Source organism: Maylandia zebra, linkage group LG7 (genome assembly GCF_041146795.1).
Source record: "Maylandia zebra isolate NMK-2024a linkage group LG7, Mzebra_GT3a, whole genome shotgun sequence".
Classification (NCBI taxonomy): Eukaryota; Metazoa; Chordata; class Actinopteri; order Cichliformes; family Cichlidae; genus Maylandia; species Maylandia zebra.
In genome coordinates, this window is record NC_135173.1 from 43,283,900 (window position 1) to 43,300,025 (window position 16,126).

The 16,126-nt window shown below is 40.0% G+C and overlaps 1 protein-coding gene across 1 annotated transcript in view; it reads right to left on the bottom strand.

Moving 5' to 3' along the window:
- The window catches only part of si:dkey-112m2.1 (transmembrane protein 132C), a 184,126-nt gene that overhangs the window by 111,530 nt on the left and 56,470 nt on the right, over nt 1–16,126 (bottom strand). The window contains exon 3 of the mRNA XM_004538248.3: nt 9,873–10,794. Coding sequence (XP_004538305.2) covers nt 9,873–10,794 — 922 coding nt within the window. The remainder of the gene's footprint in view (nt 1–9,872; nt 10,795–16,126) is intronic.

The following is a 16,126-nucleotide window of genomic DNA, read 5'->3' on the forward strand; positions in this document are numbered from 1 at the left end:
TGTTACAGCAGATCAGTATGGCTTTCACAGAAATCCATTCCTTGGAAACACACTACCTTTCAAAAGAAACAAGGGTGAAGGGAGAAGGCAAAAACAAAGAAGACAAATTCAAGAAAAGAGCAATGACAGAAAGTCATTATGTTAGAAATATAATGACTTAAATAGATTGCTATTTGATAATGGCGATAGCTTTGTTTTGCAACACCCTATAGAGAGTAAGATCTCCATAGTGAATCTCGCTGGATTTCTAATGCTGTATAACTTATTAATGAGTAGATGAGGTGCTGTCAAAGTAAATGTCAAATGTCAAAAAGGAGCTAGGTAAAGAAGACCAGACAGCTTTAAATACAATTAGTTTTTTATTCAAATTTCTGAAATTTCAAGTCGTGTCTATCTCAGACAGAATTCTGGGGTTTTCTCACAGTGTTTCAGCACAGAGCAGCTCAAAGAAGAGAAACATGTCAAATTCGGGGAAAGCAAGAAAAGGAGAACGTGTATCAGGAGAGAAAGGTTAAACAATACAAAGAAGAGAGGGAAACCAAGACAGAGCAGCAGATAAAATACAAGAAAGAGTACAGATAAGTATAGAAATGAAAATGGAAAAGAGACATACCTATCTTGGGTGACCTTTACCAGGAACTGAATCACGGTGGAAAGCAGTCAAGATAAGCTGAATACACTGAGGAGGACATCTTTATTCCTGCCTTTACTCCTGCTGATATTTCAGCAAACAATTGCCAAAAACAAACAGCCAAAGCACAAGACCTGTAAACCTGAACTGTATTAAAGATCAGAATCAGCTACACACAGCACTGAATCATTTCTGCGTAACGTCTGAGCAACAACAAACTGGCCTTAGCTAAATCAGCTGGTTCATTCACAGGGCAGCGATGAACCTGCCCTCTCTCACCTCCTAAGTCTTCAGAAAACAAAGCTGCTCGTGCTGGCTGTTTGGCTGGCACAGCAGCTTGAAGGATCTCGTACTTATACCTTCACACTCTCAGATATTAGAAATTCATTTGCATTCATCAGCAACACCGCCCCCGAGGGGATCTGTGGAAATATGTTGAATTGTTTAGTCAAAATTACAATACAGCTGGGGCAATTTATCTTTTGAAAAGCCTGTTAATTTGTTCAGGAGGAAATAGTGTTTTCATTTGCATGTTGAATAAGGAGTAGCTGGAGAACCCTTTACCAACCTGTTACACCACTCTCTTCATGGCTAATGAGGCAGGGAGCAGTGAATTACTGATTCCACCGGGAACATTCAGCATGACAAACACACCATGACTTTACAGCTGGCAGAGAGAAGGTCCACATATGTATGTGTGTGGGTGTCACTATACATGTGTGCATGTATTTGTCTGCAAATAGGAGTGTAGATGTGAAAATTCATGCCGGTGTTGTTTTCTTTTCTTTTTTTAGCTGCTTGGATTAAAGCCTATAATTACATTCAAAATAATTACATTAGATTAGTTCAGATTAGATCAAACATAGCCAATTATATAATAAAGCAGAGGGAGTTAAATGCACACATAATATAGCCCTTGGTAAGAGTGCTAATTAAGTTGTGGAGCTAAAGTAACAGGACAGGCATCAATTTATGTGATCAAATTACAATCACTGTGCTACTTTAGAGGATAAAAACTTTTTCCAAGAGCTGTAACACTGAGATGCAAAAAACTATCTCAAGGACGCCAAAAGTGAATCTATGATTTATGTGAAGCATTAAAATCAAAATACAAGTTTTAAAGGAGTGAAAATTAGCGTTCTTTAAGACTAACTGATCTCGATATTACAAATATTCCATTTGAGAAATAAACTAGTCTGTAAGAATACACTAGATTATTAGCAATATGCCAAGCTTTACACACTTTTATGGAGATTAATTGTCGCAATACTCATACACTTACTCTAGAGCAGTAAATTCCAATATCTGGGACAGGGCCCCCTGGTGGGATGCAAAGGTACTGCAGGGATGAACACATAACATACGTGAGGCTAATTGGCTGAGAACACTGGAAATCAGTTGATTCTTTGTATACTTTTCTCAGCTTCAATCTGAGGCTTTAGGAGAAACACACCACCTTTTAGACACAAATAATTGTGTTATCATGACAAATTAACACTGTCTATCAAAGTTACAGGAAGGACTGATAACTTTGCTGCCTAGCTCCAACATTAGCATCATCCTGTTATTAACCATAGCCACTACCTTAGTGATAATGTGGCTATCAGATGTGCTCTCGCCAGATTAACATTCATAACTGTTTAATATTTTATTGTTGTTAAAAAGGGATCTTTAGCCCCCCTAAAGATCCCTTTACCACTTAAATTCCTTATTAAGTGGTGTTCAGCATTGTGATTGTCAACTACTGTTCATGTGTTTAGCTGCTAGTGAGGGGAGGGGCTTGTTGCCTGCCTGTCTACAGTAGAGCACCTAATCAAATAGCAATTTCGATGCTGATTAGCAACTATTACATTTTTGACAACCCTACTGACAATTGTGAAGACCTTCATGAACCAAAAGATAGAATAGTAACCCCTGTTTATCAAATATAAGCCTGCTGATTGTTTCTCAATTAAAAAGAAAATATACATTTTTGAGGGGAATTGAAGTCACTGTGACTTTGCTGGGAACAAATTTGAAAAAAAAAAAACCCTTCAAAAATCACCTTCACAACAATGGGATGGACAGCATGAAAACAGAATGCCTCCTGTCATAGCTGTCACTGGTGTGGAGGCATATAAACACTGATTCCAGCTGACAGCAGCACATTTAGGAGTAAATGCTATCTTGGGAGAGTCCCACAACTCTTTTGTCAAAAGTTAACTGGTGGAGGAAAAGGAGGAGGGGTTAAAAAGGAGCGAAAGCGATAATGCGGAGAGGAAAGGAATAACCCTATAAATAGTTAATGATGTATCAGTGGCTGGGGGAAACACACCAAAGCTACTTGTAAAGTACGCTTCTCATAAACACCCACGGCCTGCATAGGCAAACATTGCTTCGAGCGAGAGGGAAGAAAAACCGCTTTGTTCAACATAGCAATTTAAAATAAGGATCAACACAAACTCCAGCAACCCGCTGGTGATGCCGAACTTGAATTCACACCTTCACCATGGGCATTTCAAATCCTTAAAGGGTATTTAAAGAAAGTTTTGTATTATCAGAAAATCCAGCAGCTGGGAGAACACCACACTGAATAGCACCACAGGTTTTGTCCTGTAAGATAAAAGCAACGCACAACAAAGCAAATGCGAGATTAATCATCAGCATATGGATGTTCAGCTTGACATGCTGGTAGTCAAGTACTCTAAAGTAGCCTGTGATTTTTTTAAACACTTTGAGGCTTAATCTTTTGGTTGCTAATTAGGTATTTTGGCTGAATTTTAAGTCTTTGCTATCCCTATGGAAAAACATAAAAAAGATGAACTTCTGAACGGTTGGGGTGCAACACTGGTACAAAAGAGGCACTAAAGGAAAAAATACCGCCTTTAAAGTTCCCATTTACACACATGCTGACAAATGTGATAAACACATACTGTGAGCGCTAATACTTCATGGGAGTTCATCATCACTGGAGTGAGAGAAAAAGCAATGAGGCTTTTTGGCAGATTTCCTGCTCACCCAGGGTTGACAAATTGCCAAGGCTCTCTGTCACAGCTCCACTTTGAGGCCACTAACCATTTCATCTGCCATGATTTAGATCTCGAATAAAAGTAGCTTGATGGAAATGCATATTCCTTACACCTTAATTTGCATCACGCAACATGCAGCAATTACAGTCTCTTTGAAAAGTCATTTGTATGAGACAAAGCTCAATGAATCAAGTACATTTTTGCTGCCACTGTGCAGATTCAACTCAGATTTATTCATTTATTTTTTTAAATCATGATAATTTTGAGTGCGAACACATGAAACAGTCTTCATAAGTAGCACAAATGTGTAATTAAGGTATTATCCACTTCACTGCAAACAAACTCCTATATGAGACGTAAGCGCTGTGGGAAATCTAATATCCTTCAATTTAAGTTTGTAGGCACACAAGACAAACAAGCTGATTGTATAAAACACATCCATCACAGTTTTTGTAAAAAATTATATCGTTTTTCCGGAGTTCTGTTCACTCAGAAGAAAACAGTGTTTCGTTCGCTGGAAGGTAAGTGTAAAATGCTTTGCTCTTTCAGTTTTCTGGAGCATCAATAAAATAAATCAAGCACAAAATCTGTTCAGAACAAAAAAAGAATATTAATCCAGGTGATATTCAAAGCATGCTTTTTTTGAGAGAAAGAAGTTATAATTTAAGGGTTTTTTGTCACTTCGAAACTGTGAATGTGCGTACTGCCAGGAAAGGCTTTTGTGTTTCTGTGCGTGGAGTGAAACTGTGGAACAGTTTGAGTGCAGAGCAATGTCCAAACATAAAGCAATTCAAAAAGAGTCATAAAGATACGATCTTCATGAGATAGAAAGAAATGGAAAATGATGAATATCAGTGAATGTCTCTGTTTAGAAAGTTGTTATTTGGTGCTTATTTGGATTGTACAGTTAACTTTTCAAAACTGGAGGTACCGGCTTTGTTGTGAGGAGGCAAAGTTATGGAGTTACAAAAACATATTGATATGATAATAATTAATATTTTATGTGGTGTATATATTATATTAGAAATATGTTCATTGTTATTACTGCAGATTATATCAGTAAGGAAGCTAAATAAATGTTAAGATAAGATCATCTTTATTAGTCCCACATGTGGGAAATTTGTTTTGTCACAGCAGAAAGTGGACAGTGCAAAGTTATACAGCAAAAATTAGAATACAATAAGAATAATATGCTGTACACAACTGTACAGAATAGAATCAAATAAAATACTATAAACAGTAGAATAAAATAGAATAAAATATAAAATAGGATAAAATAGAATACAAATGCTATATTCAACTGAGTAAAAATACAACTTTGTCAGAAAAGAGTATTGCACTTAGTCTTATTGCTCATGTGCGGGTTTGTGTGTGTTTGATCAGCTGCAAAAGTCTTTGTTGTAGAGTCTGACAGCAGTGGGGAGGAAAGACCATGTTAACTGATAATGGCAAAGGAGTGGGATTAAATAAGTGTGCACTTCTTCCCACTCCTTTTAGACATGTAAATAAATCAGAACAGGTGAAATGTATTTTCTTTTATTTTGTAAAGCATTTTCTTTGCTACATAATCTCCTGTATATTGTTTACATGATCAAAATAAGATTTACCCCCCCCCCCCCCCCCCCCCACACACACACACACACACCCACACACACAGAAAACTTTAACATAAATGTGCTTTTTAAAGATTTCAAGTTGTTGTGGAGTCAGTAGTTGTTTAAAGTGAAATTAGCATTTGCATTGAAGCAGTGCAATATATTTACCCTTTGAAAGCCTACTTGAAGTAGGCATTTTCCTTCCTTCATCTCAATTCTGGTAAAACTGACATTCCAGACAGTTTTTCTAAGGGGGTCAGTCAGTATATCAGCCCCCACAACCTTGAAACTCACATCTCAAAGCTCATCCAATCTTGTTTCCGTCACCTAAGAAATATTGCAAATATCAAACCTTTGCTGTCATTCAATCATCTGGTATTTTTAGTTCACACTTTAATTTTCTCCCACCTCGATTATTGTAATTCCCAGCACGTGCATCAGTCAGTCCTCCATAGCCAGTTTCCAATTAGTGCAGAACGCAGCAGCAAGACTGCTGACAAAAACTAGCCAGCGGTCAAATATTACACCTGTTCTTGCATCCCTTCACTGGCTCCCAGTGAAACTACAAATCCACTTTGAAATTCTGTTACTAACACATACAGCTCTATATAGACAGGGCCCTGCTTATATAGCAGTGCTTCTGAGACTTTATCATAGCACCCGGCATCTCTGATCCTCTAACCAGGGTCCCCTAACTGTCCCTCGCTCTGATTTTAAAACCAGAGGGGATCGCTTTTGAGGTTGTTGCGCCTACACTGTGGAACAGCTTTCCTTAGTCAATCAGGTCAGCTGACTCTGATATTTGTTCTGATAAAAACTCATTTTTACAGGTTAGTTTTCCCTTAATCTTTTCCCCTTTATTTTCAGCCATAGTTTGTCACTATTTGTATGCGTTGGAATGAATAACTGACCATATGGTTGATTATGTGTCAGTATGTTTGAACACGTACACGAGGGGTCGGCAACCTTTCTGATGATGAGTGCCATCTAAAATTTCCTCAGAAGTCAGTGTGCCATATGATTGCATTAGCAATAAATTTAATAACGCTCTATATCAACAGTTACACACTATATAGAACAACTTTATAGAATTATATTTGTTCGCAGATGTTGGCAACTATCAGCGAATAGTTATCAGCTATTTTGAAACAACAAAAAATAAACACTTTTTATCCATAACAAGAACTCCACAACAGAAAATGCAAATGCTATTTATGGTCTCCTCACAACAATGATAAGAAAAATAAACTGGGCCAATATGGCATGTTTGTTGATACAGGGATACACATGTTAATGTGATGTCTGGTCTCCCACTCAGAGACACAGGTCTCTAAGTGTCCAGCATTCAGACGGCTACCTGAGGACACTATTCATGTGGGAGAAAATCTGCTCACACAGATATGTAGAGCCAAATATTGTCAATAAGGCCTCTGCAATGTTCTGAAGACAGTTACACTTGTCAGGTAGTGATGTCCAGCAGGTGAAAATGCAAACTCCATGAACACGCACAGCTATGGATACCAGCTGCGTTCGTAGTTCTGCAAACTTTGACCCCCACAGAGTCGAGCTTTTCAGTTCGGTCAGCTGCATTTCGATGTCCTCTGAGTTCAGCCAGTTAATACAAGACAAATCCAGCTGCTCATTAAGCCTTTCTGGTTTGATCAGAAAATAAAACATTGGTCCATACACCTGAAAGTCCTGAAAACACATTGTGACTTCTGTCATACTTCTGGATGTATCCGTGTATTTACGTGGTGCTGATGCTGCGCTGAGCGGACAGCTCCTGAATCATGTTGGAATGTGGGAATTTCAACATCGCTTGAAAAAGGTGCCAGCTAGCAATGTCCCTCTCATGAGGCTAAGTGATTTTTAGCCAACTACAAGTTGAATCTGGTAGTTGGAGTTGTCAGCTAAGATACCATCATTACGAAGTGGCACAACTAATGTGTCTATGTGAGCTAATTTGCAATGTTCACCGCTGGCACGGCCATTTATTTTTTAATGCACCTTCTCAGATTAATTCACTGCGTGTAGTGCCCAGGGCTGGACTGGGACAAAAAAAATCGGCCCGGGCATTTTGACTAGAGACTGGTCGCCCAGGTATTATAGGAAAAGCCATAAAGCCTTTGAATGAAAACGAACGCTGTGACAGTGATGTACAGTCCTGTTGATATATGTATGATCTCTATACATTTTACATCAGATGAAAACTTTGGTTGTGAGATTCAGATAATTATTTACTTAAAGCCAGACATTTTAAATGAGAATAAGAAAGAAAAGTATTTCTTTGTGCCCCCCTTTCCCTGTTAATGCCCCACCTGGCCCCTGGCAAAACTTTGCTAGACCCGACCCTGCACAGTTACCAGCTGTCAGCTACTTAGAAAAGGATCCTGGTGTTATTCCCTTCAACTCATTCATGTCACCTAAAAGGTAAACCTGTTTGTCCATCACCTTTTCAGCTCTGATGATTCAGTAACATCAGGACATCTCCTGGTTTCATCTTCATGTTTCCCTCTCACCAGATAACCAAACCGGTATCACGCAGCTTTTACAGCTGTGGTTCCCGCAAACATCAACTGATACTAGAAATTAATAATAAATAAATTCTAACAACAGCTGATCAAGCTTAAACGTGCTGCTGTTGTTTACCGCGACGTCTGCCGGTTTCCTCTTTCTGGCGCAAAGTGGGTGATAAACAAACAAGAGAGAAAAGCCGATCAGCTGACCATTGATCAGTTTCATGATCATATGAGCTGTTCGCACTAAAGTAAAAAGCACCATCACTTCATGCGGATACCCTTTCAGCACCAGCTGCGGTCGCAAGGCTGGAGCCGAACAAAAGCACCCTGATAACGACTGTGTTTAGTCTGTTCCTTCCCATTCCATGCAAGGCCACCTGGGTTGGCTGGAAGACTGTTTACTTAGCCTAGCAGGGCGAAGGACACTGTCTCAGCTGAACTCTGGACACGCACACACATACATATACACTGATATGCACACACTCATCCCCCCTCCCTTTCCAAACGCCTTCGATGCTTGTTCCCTCCTGGGAACATGGCGGGTCTGAGCCCGCACTGGAATGGTAGCGCTGGGCAGGATGGCTGCTGTGTTTGCTTCGGATTACTCCTCACCCCCCACCCGACCCTGTGGCTTGTCACGTGTTCCATAATGTTGTGCTGTGGACATTTATGTGCTTTCTTGTGCAGAGGAGTTTTTCTGTTTCCTGTTCTCATGCTGTCCTCCCAGGAGCCCAGCATGAGTAGAGGTCTCTTTTTTATCTCTTGTACTTTCCCATTGTAGTGTATATTTCAGTGTTTTTTTTCTGTAACGCTACCGATCTCCGACCTGTATCCCCATGTGATGTCTGTGTTGTGTGTGTAAGGTCGGGGGGGGTCCTATTTTACTGCAGGACAACCTGCACGTGATTGATTGATTGATTGCTTGATTGATTGATGAAGTAGCAACAGGAAAGGGAGGAGAGAGAATGAGAGAAGAAGAGGCAGCTGTGCAGCGTAAAGGTGCAGAATAATATAGAAACTCTCTCATGCTAGCTAGTACGCAGTACGAGTTATTCTAATTGACTGTAAAAAGTCAGCACAACGAAAATACACTACACCTGAACTTGGTTTATACCTGAGCCAGATAGACTGCAGGCCATATCTTCTTACCTGAAGTTCAGTTCACCTGACACTCGGTCCGGCGGCCGTCTCCTCCTCCTGCCTCCCCTTTCTCTCATCCACCTGCTGGCCTCTGTGGAAGCTTCGCCATAGCCACCACCAAACAACTGACTTAAATTTACACATCTGGCCAATCCACCACCTTTCATTGTTTATGCCTTTACAAAAAAAAAAAAAAATCATCGGCCCATAAAAAAATCACCATCGATGGCCAGTCCAGCTATGGTCGTGCCATCAGTTAATCATGGCATGCGTGACCAGGGTTGCCAAGCCCTGGCGTACACTATCTTCAATATGTAGCTTTTATTCAAACTGTGAAGTGCTTTGTAACTCTGTTTCAAAAAGTGTTACATAAAAAAGTTATTAATTTCATTTACTTATTTATGTTTAACTTTTTACATTTTTTTACTGATATGTACTGAGGTCTCAAAACTTGTCATCAAGCGTAAAGCGCAGGTCGTCATCTTTATGGGGAAAAGAGCTTTTCCAGACCATAGTTTCTGGCCAAAGGAAATATGATAATTACACTTCACCTTTTCTCCCTGTAGAATATGGTTTCATGAACAAGAGCGCACATTTATCTGCGTAATATAACTACTCAGACAGTACACTGTTTTAGAAACAATAATATTTTGTTATTTTGCAAGATTAGTTCTACCCTGTCTGATGCTTTTTACAGTGTGACAATGACCAAGAACTTCTTAAGAAAAGTTTTATAAGCTTAAGCACAATTTCAAACATGGATAAATTGTAAATGTTGTATATTATCGAAGGGTTGGATGTTTAGTGTTCTCAAAGGGTTTTATATATCATTTGTTCTTTTTATAAAATTCAAATGAAACCCTTCTTTTCAACTGTGTGCATTTCAAACAATTTCTGTTTGAATTGGAGAATGGAGAATGAGAAAACATTAGTACAGCTGCAAAGTAAACTGCGTTCTCCCTGGAGGAGGTTGACTCACCTGAGGGTGAAAATTTGTACTGAAGAAAGAGCAGATAGAGCCAGAAAAGTTGAGACTGTTTCTCGCTGCCGAATGGGTTTGGAGGGTGCCATCACCACAAAGTTATTGTCTAGTTTCAGCTCCAACAGTGGCTGAAACAGTCTGACACTTCCAATGCGCTGCATAGGGGTATGCCCTGCAAAGTACCCTAACGGCCTCGGCTGGTCTGTGAGGACAGAGCTGCCCTTTCTTGAATCCTCTGAAGTGCAGTCTCCGTTATCTGTGGTTTGAACCATATAGTAGAGCTCCACCGGAGTGCCTTGAGCTTCCTCGGAGACCTTCTGCCTACCAGGCCTGACAGTAGGTGGGCTGAACCAGCTGGCCAGGGGCTCCAGCTCGGCAACACATATCCCCAGATCGCCTTTTAGCTTGCATGTTCCACGCACCTCTTGAGTCTCATGAAAGGCAAACATCCTGATACAGGGTAGCTTGTGGATGGTGCTGTAATCATCCCAGTCCCTGCCTGCAATATAGAACAGCACTTGAACTTTCGGCCAGCTAGGGTGAATCCTCTCGCTGATAATGTAAGTGTGCACCTTCCAGTTGAATGTAAAGAGAGGCGATGCCGACACTGATGTTGTTGAGGATGAAGTGAAAGAGGGTGTGCTAAAGGGCCCTGGCGAAGTCTGTAGCAGCTCCAGGGGGACAGGCTGCTGGACAGACAGTGGTCCATAGCTAGCATTGACAAAGGGCATCTGCCGGGCCTGGTGGATGAAAAAGGACTCAGTGCGAGCCTGGAGGCTGGAGTTCCTCATTAAGTCCTGGTTTGCCTCCTGTAAAAAGAACGCTGACTCTGCATTGAGGATCCGGTAGCTGACAGGTAGATATATTGGTGTGGGGCCAAGCCTCTGCAAACCCTCCAGGATCACCTTGGTGTCCACGACTGAAACAAAAACATAAAATGACAATAACCTGTTAGCCTTTATTTCACAGACTGGAAAAAATCTCTACCAGGGATCTAGTAGCTGTGAAAGTAAGCTTCATTTTGCAAATTGTATCAGTAAAATCAAATTGAGGTGTGAAATCTAAAACCTTAATGAGAAAATTTGGATGAAATAATTCAGAAAAGGGAAGCCAACACTTCATATTTTACATAACATTTGCATGCATTGCCTGCAACCTGAGGCAATCATATCTACAGTCAGTTCCAGCAGTGAATGTTAAATGGTGTGTTGGAGACATTTCCATATGATATCACTTTCATGAGCCACTGCTCTTATTTGGAAGAATTTGCTCGACACAATCCAAAACACTTACGTCTTTCTCAGTCACTTGCTTATCAGGCTTGTCCATGTTCCCTCCTGCTTTCAATCCTTTTCATTATGGTGCGCTAACTCAATCTCCCACCCCACCCCCACTCTCCTTTAATTTCTCCGTCCTGTTATTTTAACTTTCATACATTGTCATCTTCTTGTTTCCGGCACTCCTGTATGTTATTCCAACATTTTCATTTTCATATTTCACATATATCAGATATGGAAAGTTGAAGTCTTCCAAACTGAAAATATTTGAATATTTGGTACGTAGATGTGCCATAGATAAAAAACAAAGAGTGAACAACTTTGTGATAATGGATAGTATTGGAGAAACGTTGGAGAACAGCTGGGTTAACCAAAGAAGAAAACAGCTGTTTGCCTTTGTCAGCTTATGTGACATATGGTTTTTGGATGAACCCTACTTTGTATATATCTACAGAATATTTCACATCTTTGGAAAAGCATGGCTCTGTCATATGTTTGTGCTCAGTATGTGCTTGGTTTTGGTGACAAAACCCTTTCGATTTCAAAAGATGCAAAGGCGTTCATCTCTTTCAGTATTACTCTTTATTCTCGTTGTTTGGCTAAACATGCTCTTAAATCGGGCCTCACATGCCCCTAAAACCTATGGCGTTATTTTTGTGCCACTATTCTGAGCTCACCTAAAAAAAAATTGAGCGCATGTAAAAAAAAGTTTGCAGGTGCAAGTGTTGCATTTTGAGGAGAAATTTATTTTGAGCGAAGAAAAGCTGAATTTGAGTGAACAAAATTCATTATTTTACGTGCGCTCAATTTTTTTTTTACTTGCGCTCAGAATAGTGGCACAAAAATAACACCATAAAACCTGCTTCCATCTCTCCCTCTCCTCATTCTGCAGACCTGACCCCCACCCTCTTCTCTTCACCATCAGTGCACTGATGGAGTTGCCCATGAGAGTCCATTGATTTTCTGTCCTGGACCCTGCATGCTGTGGGAGATGTGGCATGGTGGTGATTTGTGACAATCCATGGCCCAAAAAGCAATGACAAGCTTGCCAGACGAACAGCTCCAGACAGAAGAGCAACACTTCAGAAACAGTGCAGTAAAGGGTTAAACTAGCTTCCCAAAACCTTACATGAAATGATGAGGGAGGGAGTTTGGGGGTAGGGGGATTATTCTTCCTTGAAGAAATGTTATTGTCATATGCACAGTAAAAATAAACACAGCATTTTACACTGCAAAATGAAATTCTTATTTTAAATAAGCCTTAAAGATAAAGGTAAACCAGGCAAGTGTTGTGAATAAACACAATTTACCTGAATTTGTTCAGCTAATGTACCCCACTGTGAATCGTTCCCTGTTGCTTCTCTCCTCTCGCACCAGCAGCAGTGTATCTTGAGTCTGGAGAAGTGAAAGCTGCAACTACACAGCTCTGTTTTTCCAACTTAGCCGCATACTATGCAGTACTGCAGGTGGACACTGCAGGTGTCACAGGTGTTAACCTCATAAGCAGCACTGTGTCTAACATCTTTCCTGACGGTCACCCAACTCTCACGTGGACTGCTGTATTCATCCATCCTTTTTTTCCCCTACAGTGAAATGTCTATTGTTCGTTTTTAAACAAATCCATAAGTGAATGATTTATAATATTCCCGGTCTTTAACTTCTTTCACATTACACCTGAGCTACAATTTAGCATATACCTTCAGATTACCTATTTAAAACTTATAGTTAAGCAACTGTTTATGCAAGAGCTGCCCCATTAAAAAACTACCAATTTCTAGGCTGTGCAAGCTACTTTAATGAGCTGTAGATAAAATCTAAAGGTAGGCATCCTCTAGCTGCCAAATAAGTGTTAACATTTACACCTTTAAATTGGGCGGCAGGGAAAAATCGAGCTTTCACATTTGTATTTAACCTTGCATAGGTTGTTTCAAATAACACAGCAAAAAAATTATGAGCCTGTTTAAGGGTTATTGATAAACCAGGAGGCCCTCTATCCCCTCATTTCTACCTCTATATCTACTAATCTGTTTCAAAGTCATGCATTATGTTGTGAGAAAAGTTAAAAATGTTTCTACAATATGTCAAGGACTTTCACTGTTATGTATCTGTATAATTTATTTATCTGTTGCCTTTGGCTGTTGGTTAGTTAACTACCAGTTCCATCTAGCCTAACCCCCTGGGAACTTACACCATCGGACCGGGAATCACAACAGTTTGGTCTGTTGTGGCATTATTGAAATGCAGGTCAGGATTTGTACTGAAAAGTCAGTGGCAAAAAAATAAAAAATCAGCAATCAAGCACACGGCTTCCATTTTATTCTGAAATAATTAAGTATTGTTCTAAATATTGCTTGTGCCACCACCCCAGCTAAATAAAATTGTGTTTGCTGCCTAAATAACAAACACCCACACAGCTGAAGCTAATTACAGGCGTCTTTCTTCTTTATAATCATATGCATTAATAGTAAAATGTCTGCCTCTGATAAATGAAAAAGAATAAGAATGAATCATAAATATGAATTAGTTTTCTAAGCAGTCGCTTTCATGTTTGTATTCATGTGGCACACCTTCAAGCTAATCACACCTTAAAATTAGTCACCCTCTGTGTGCCGAGACAGCGTACAGTCAGTGACTGCTGCTGCATAGCTTTTACTCAGAAAACTGTGTTTGCGAGTGACAAAACTGAGACCGTGGTCAAGGGGCGAGCCGGCCCTTAGTCGGTGCTGGATCACGCTTACAGCCGAGTGAAAGGATTTTCCTGTCTATCCTTTTCTCTGGGGGATGTGACACACTGTCCTAGTTTCCACTTACTATGACACAGATGAAACTAAATACAACAGGAAAAAAAATGCTGTAATTTGTAACTTGAGATTTAGAATATGTCCCTTTCTATGACACCAAGAGGACATCGTAAACAGAGAGGCAAAGTCAGTGTGATTTGTAGCCTTGAGTTGCCCTTGGATTTCATGTAAGCAGCACTGTACTTGTAAATCATGTCTGTAGGACTGTTTCTGCAAATGAAAAAGGGAATGATTTGTGTAGATAGCTTAACTCCATGTGCTAAATCCTGGCTGTAAACTCTACAGGAGTAATTTTGGGCACTGCCAATCCCTCAGGATGTGGCCTGAGGAATCTGATCACATATCAAACAAACAGCTGAACCAGACCTCATCATTAGACAGATGTGAAACTTGGGATTTACTGACTTGATGTTATATACATGCAGTATGAGGCAAAAGGCCTATGGCAGCAATGGGAATGGAGATTAAAATGTTTTTTCCCATATCATTTCACACCATGCAGCAAGCAACTTCTAAAATAAACCCCAACATGGTATTGACGCATTCGTGTCCCCAAGACAGACATGTGTGGCTCCAAATCAAACCGTTTCTTATAATCACCTGTTTTTATCCCTGGCGACCTAAGTAGAACTTCACCCAAGAAATATAAGCCCTTCATCTCCCTTCAGCCTCCCTCCTACTCCTCCTCCTCTCATCCTATCTTTATCCTCCACCATGTGTGCATCTTGCAACCACTCCCTGATCAAACATATTAGGCTGGCCAACTTCAGTAAGTCACTAATCAAACAGCATTTTTTTTAATGAGATTTATAAATGGAGACTGAGGTAAGAGGTAGGAAAACCCGAACAGCAACAAAGATTGGAATGGGGCAGGGCAAGAGGGTGGTGGTGGTGCACTGTTTGTGTTAAGAAAAGTAAAAAATTACAGCAAGAACATTACAGGATGGGCCGCATGCCTTTATTATGATACTCTGATTACAATTTTGTTTTTTGTAAATCTAGCACAACATTGTTCTCACCTCCTTTAGAAGCACCTACAAAGGTTTAATGCCTCCCAACCTGCTGATGCTACTCTCCCAGACTAATGTTTCACAGAAATGAAAACAATTAGTGGTCACTGACAAAACTGGCATGTAAAATCTAAGGTCTCCAATCATATAACTGTGCCCATGGGAACAGAAAGTCCTGTAGGTGATCTCCTGACGCTGCTCTAATTTATAAACAAACACGTAGATAGCTCATTTCAATAAAGAGCAGCATTCTTAAAGGGACAGTGAAATTAAATGGTCCATGATGATGGGATGAGATGAGGCTGCACTATATCTGCTAACAAAATATCAATAAGAGACAATTGAAGAAGAATCTGGTACAAAAGTAGAGTCTTCTGGTAAAAAGACTGCTTGTGAAAACTGCAGTCTGTTACACCATATAAAGCTGAAATGAGTGTATAACTGCGGACATGTGACAAACATTATTTAGCATCAGATATAGAACCAGCCCAGTGTTAATGAAGTTACTGTTACCGCGCCAAGCGCACCCCTCTTTAATTTTTTTGCAGCGGTCTGAGGCTGCAGTCATTTATTAAAGTCAATAAAATATATTGTAACATTCACACACTGATCTAACACTTCAAGTCTGCTTCAGTCTCATTAATTGCTGCATTCTGACCAATATTTTAATCTGACAACAGACCTGATACCAGGGAAAAGATGTTTTTTCATTGAGGAGCTTTCTCTGTGTATAAATGTGACTAAATTCCTGGCACACTGCAAACCTCATCTCTGTAAAGAAACCCGGCTGCCTATAAAAAAAAGAAGCAACCTTCTATGCATTTCGTAATGGGATTCTCCTCTTCTCTCTGACGCTCGGCTCAGTCCAGTTAAGTTAGGCTCTGTTTTATCAAAATGCTAGTTTTACTGAAGACAAGAAGCATGTAGGATTCATCTTTAAACATGCAGGGTGGAGGAGTCAGTGAAGAGTTACAGGACATGGCCAAAGCTTTCACAGTGCACGGACAGCTCTGAGCCATCAACTCGCACCAATTATATGCTCTTTCTGATAAACTCTACCCTTCTCATTCTCTACCCTTCTCATTCTAAATAAATGAATTTTCCTATTGGCAGATATCTCAGCTACACTGGGCACATAATACATGATTTTTTTCCAGGCATTA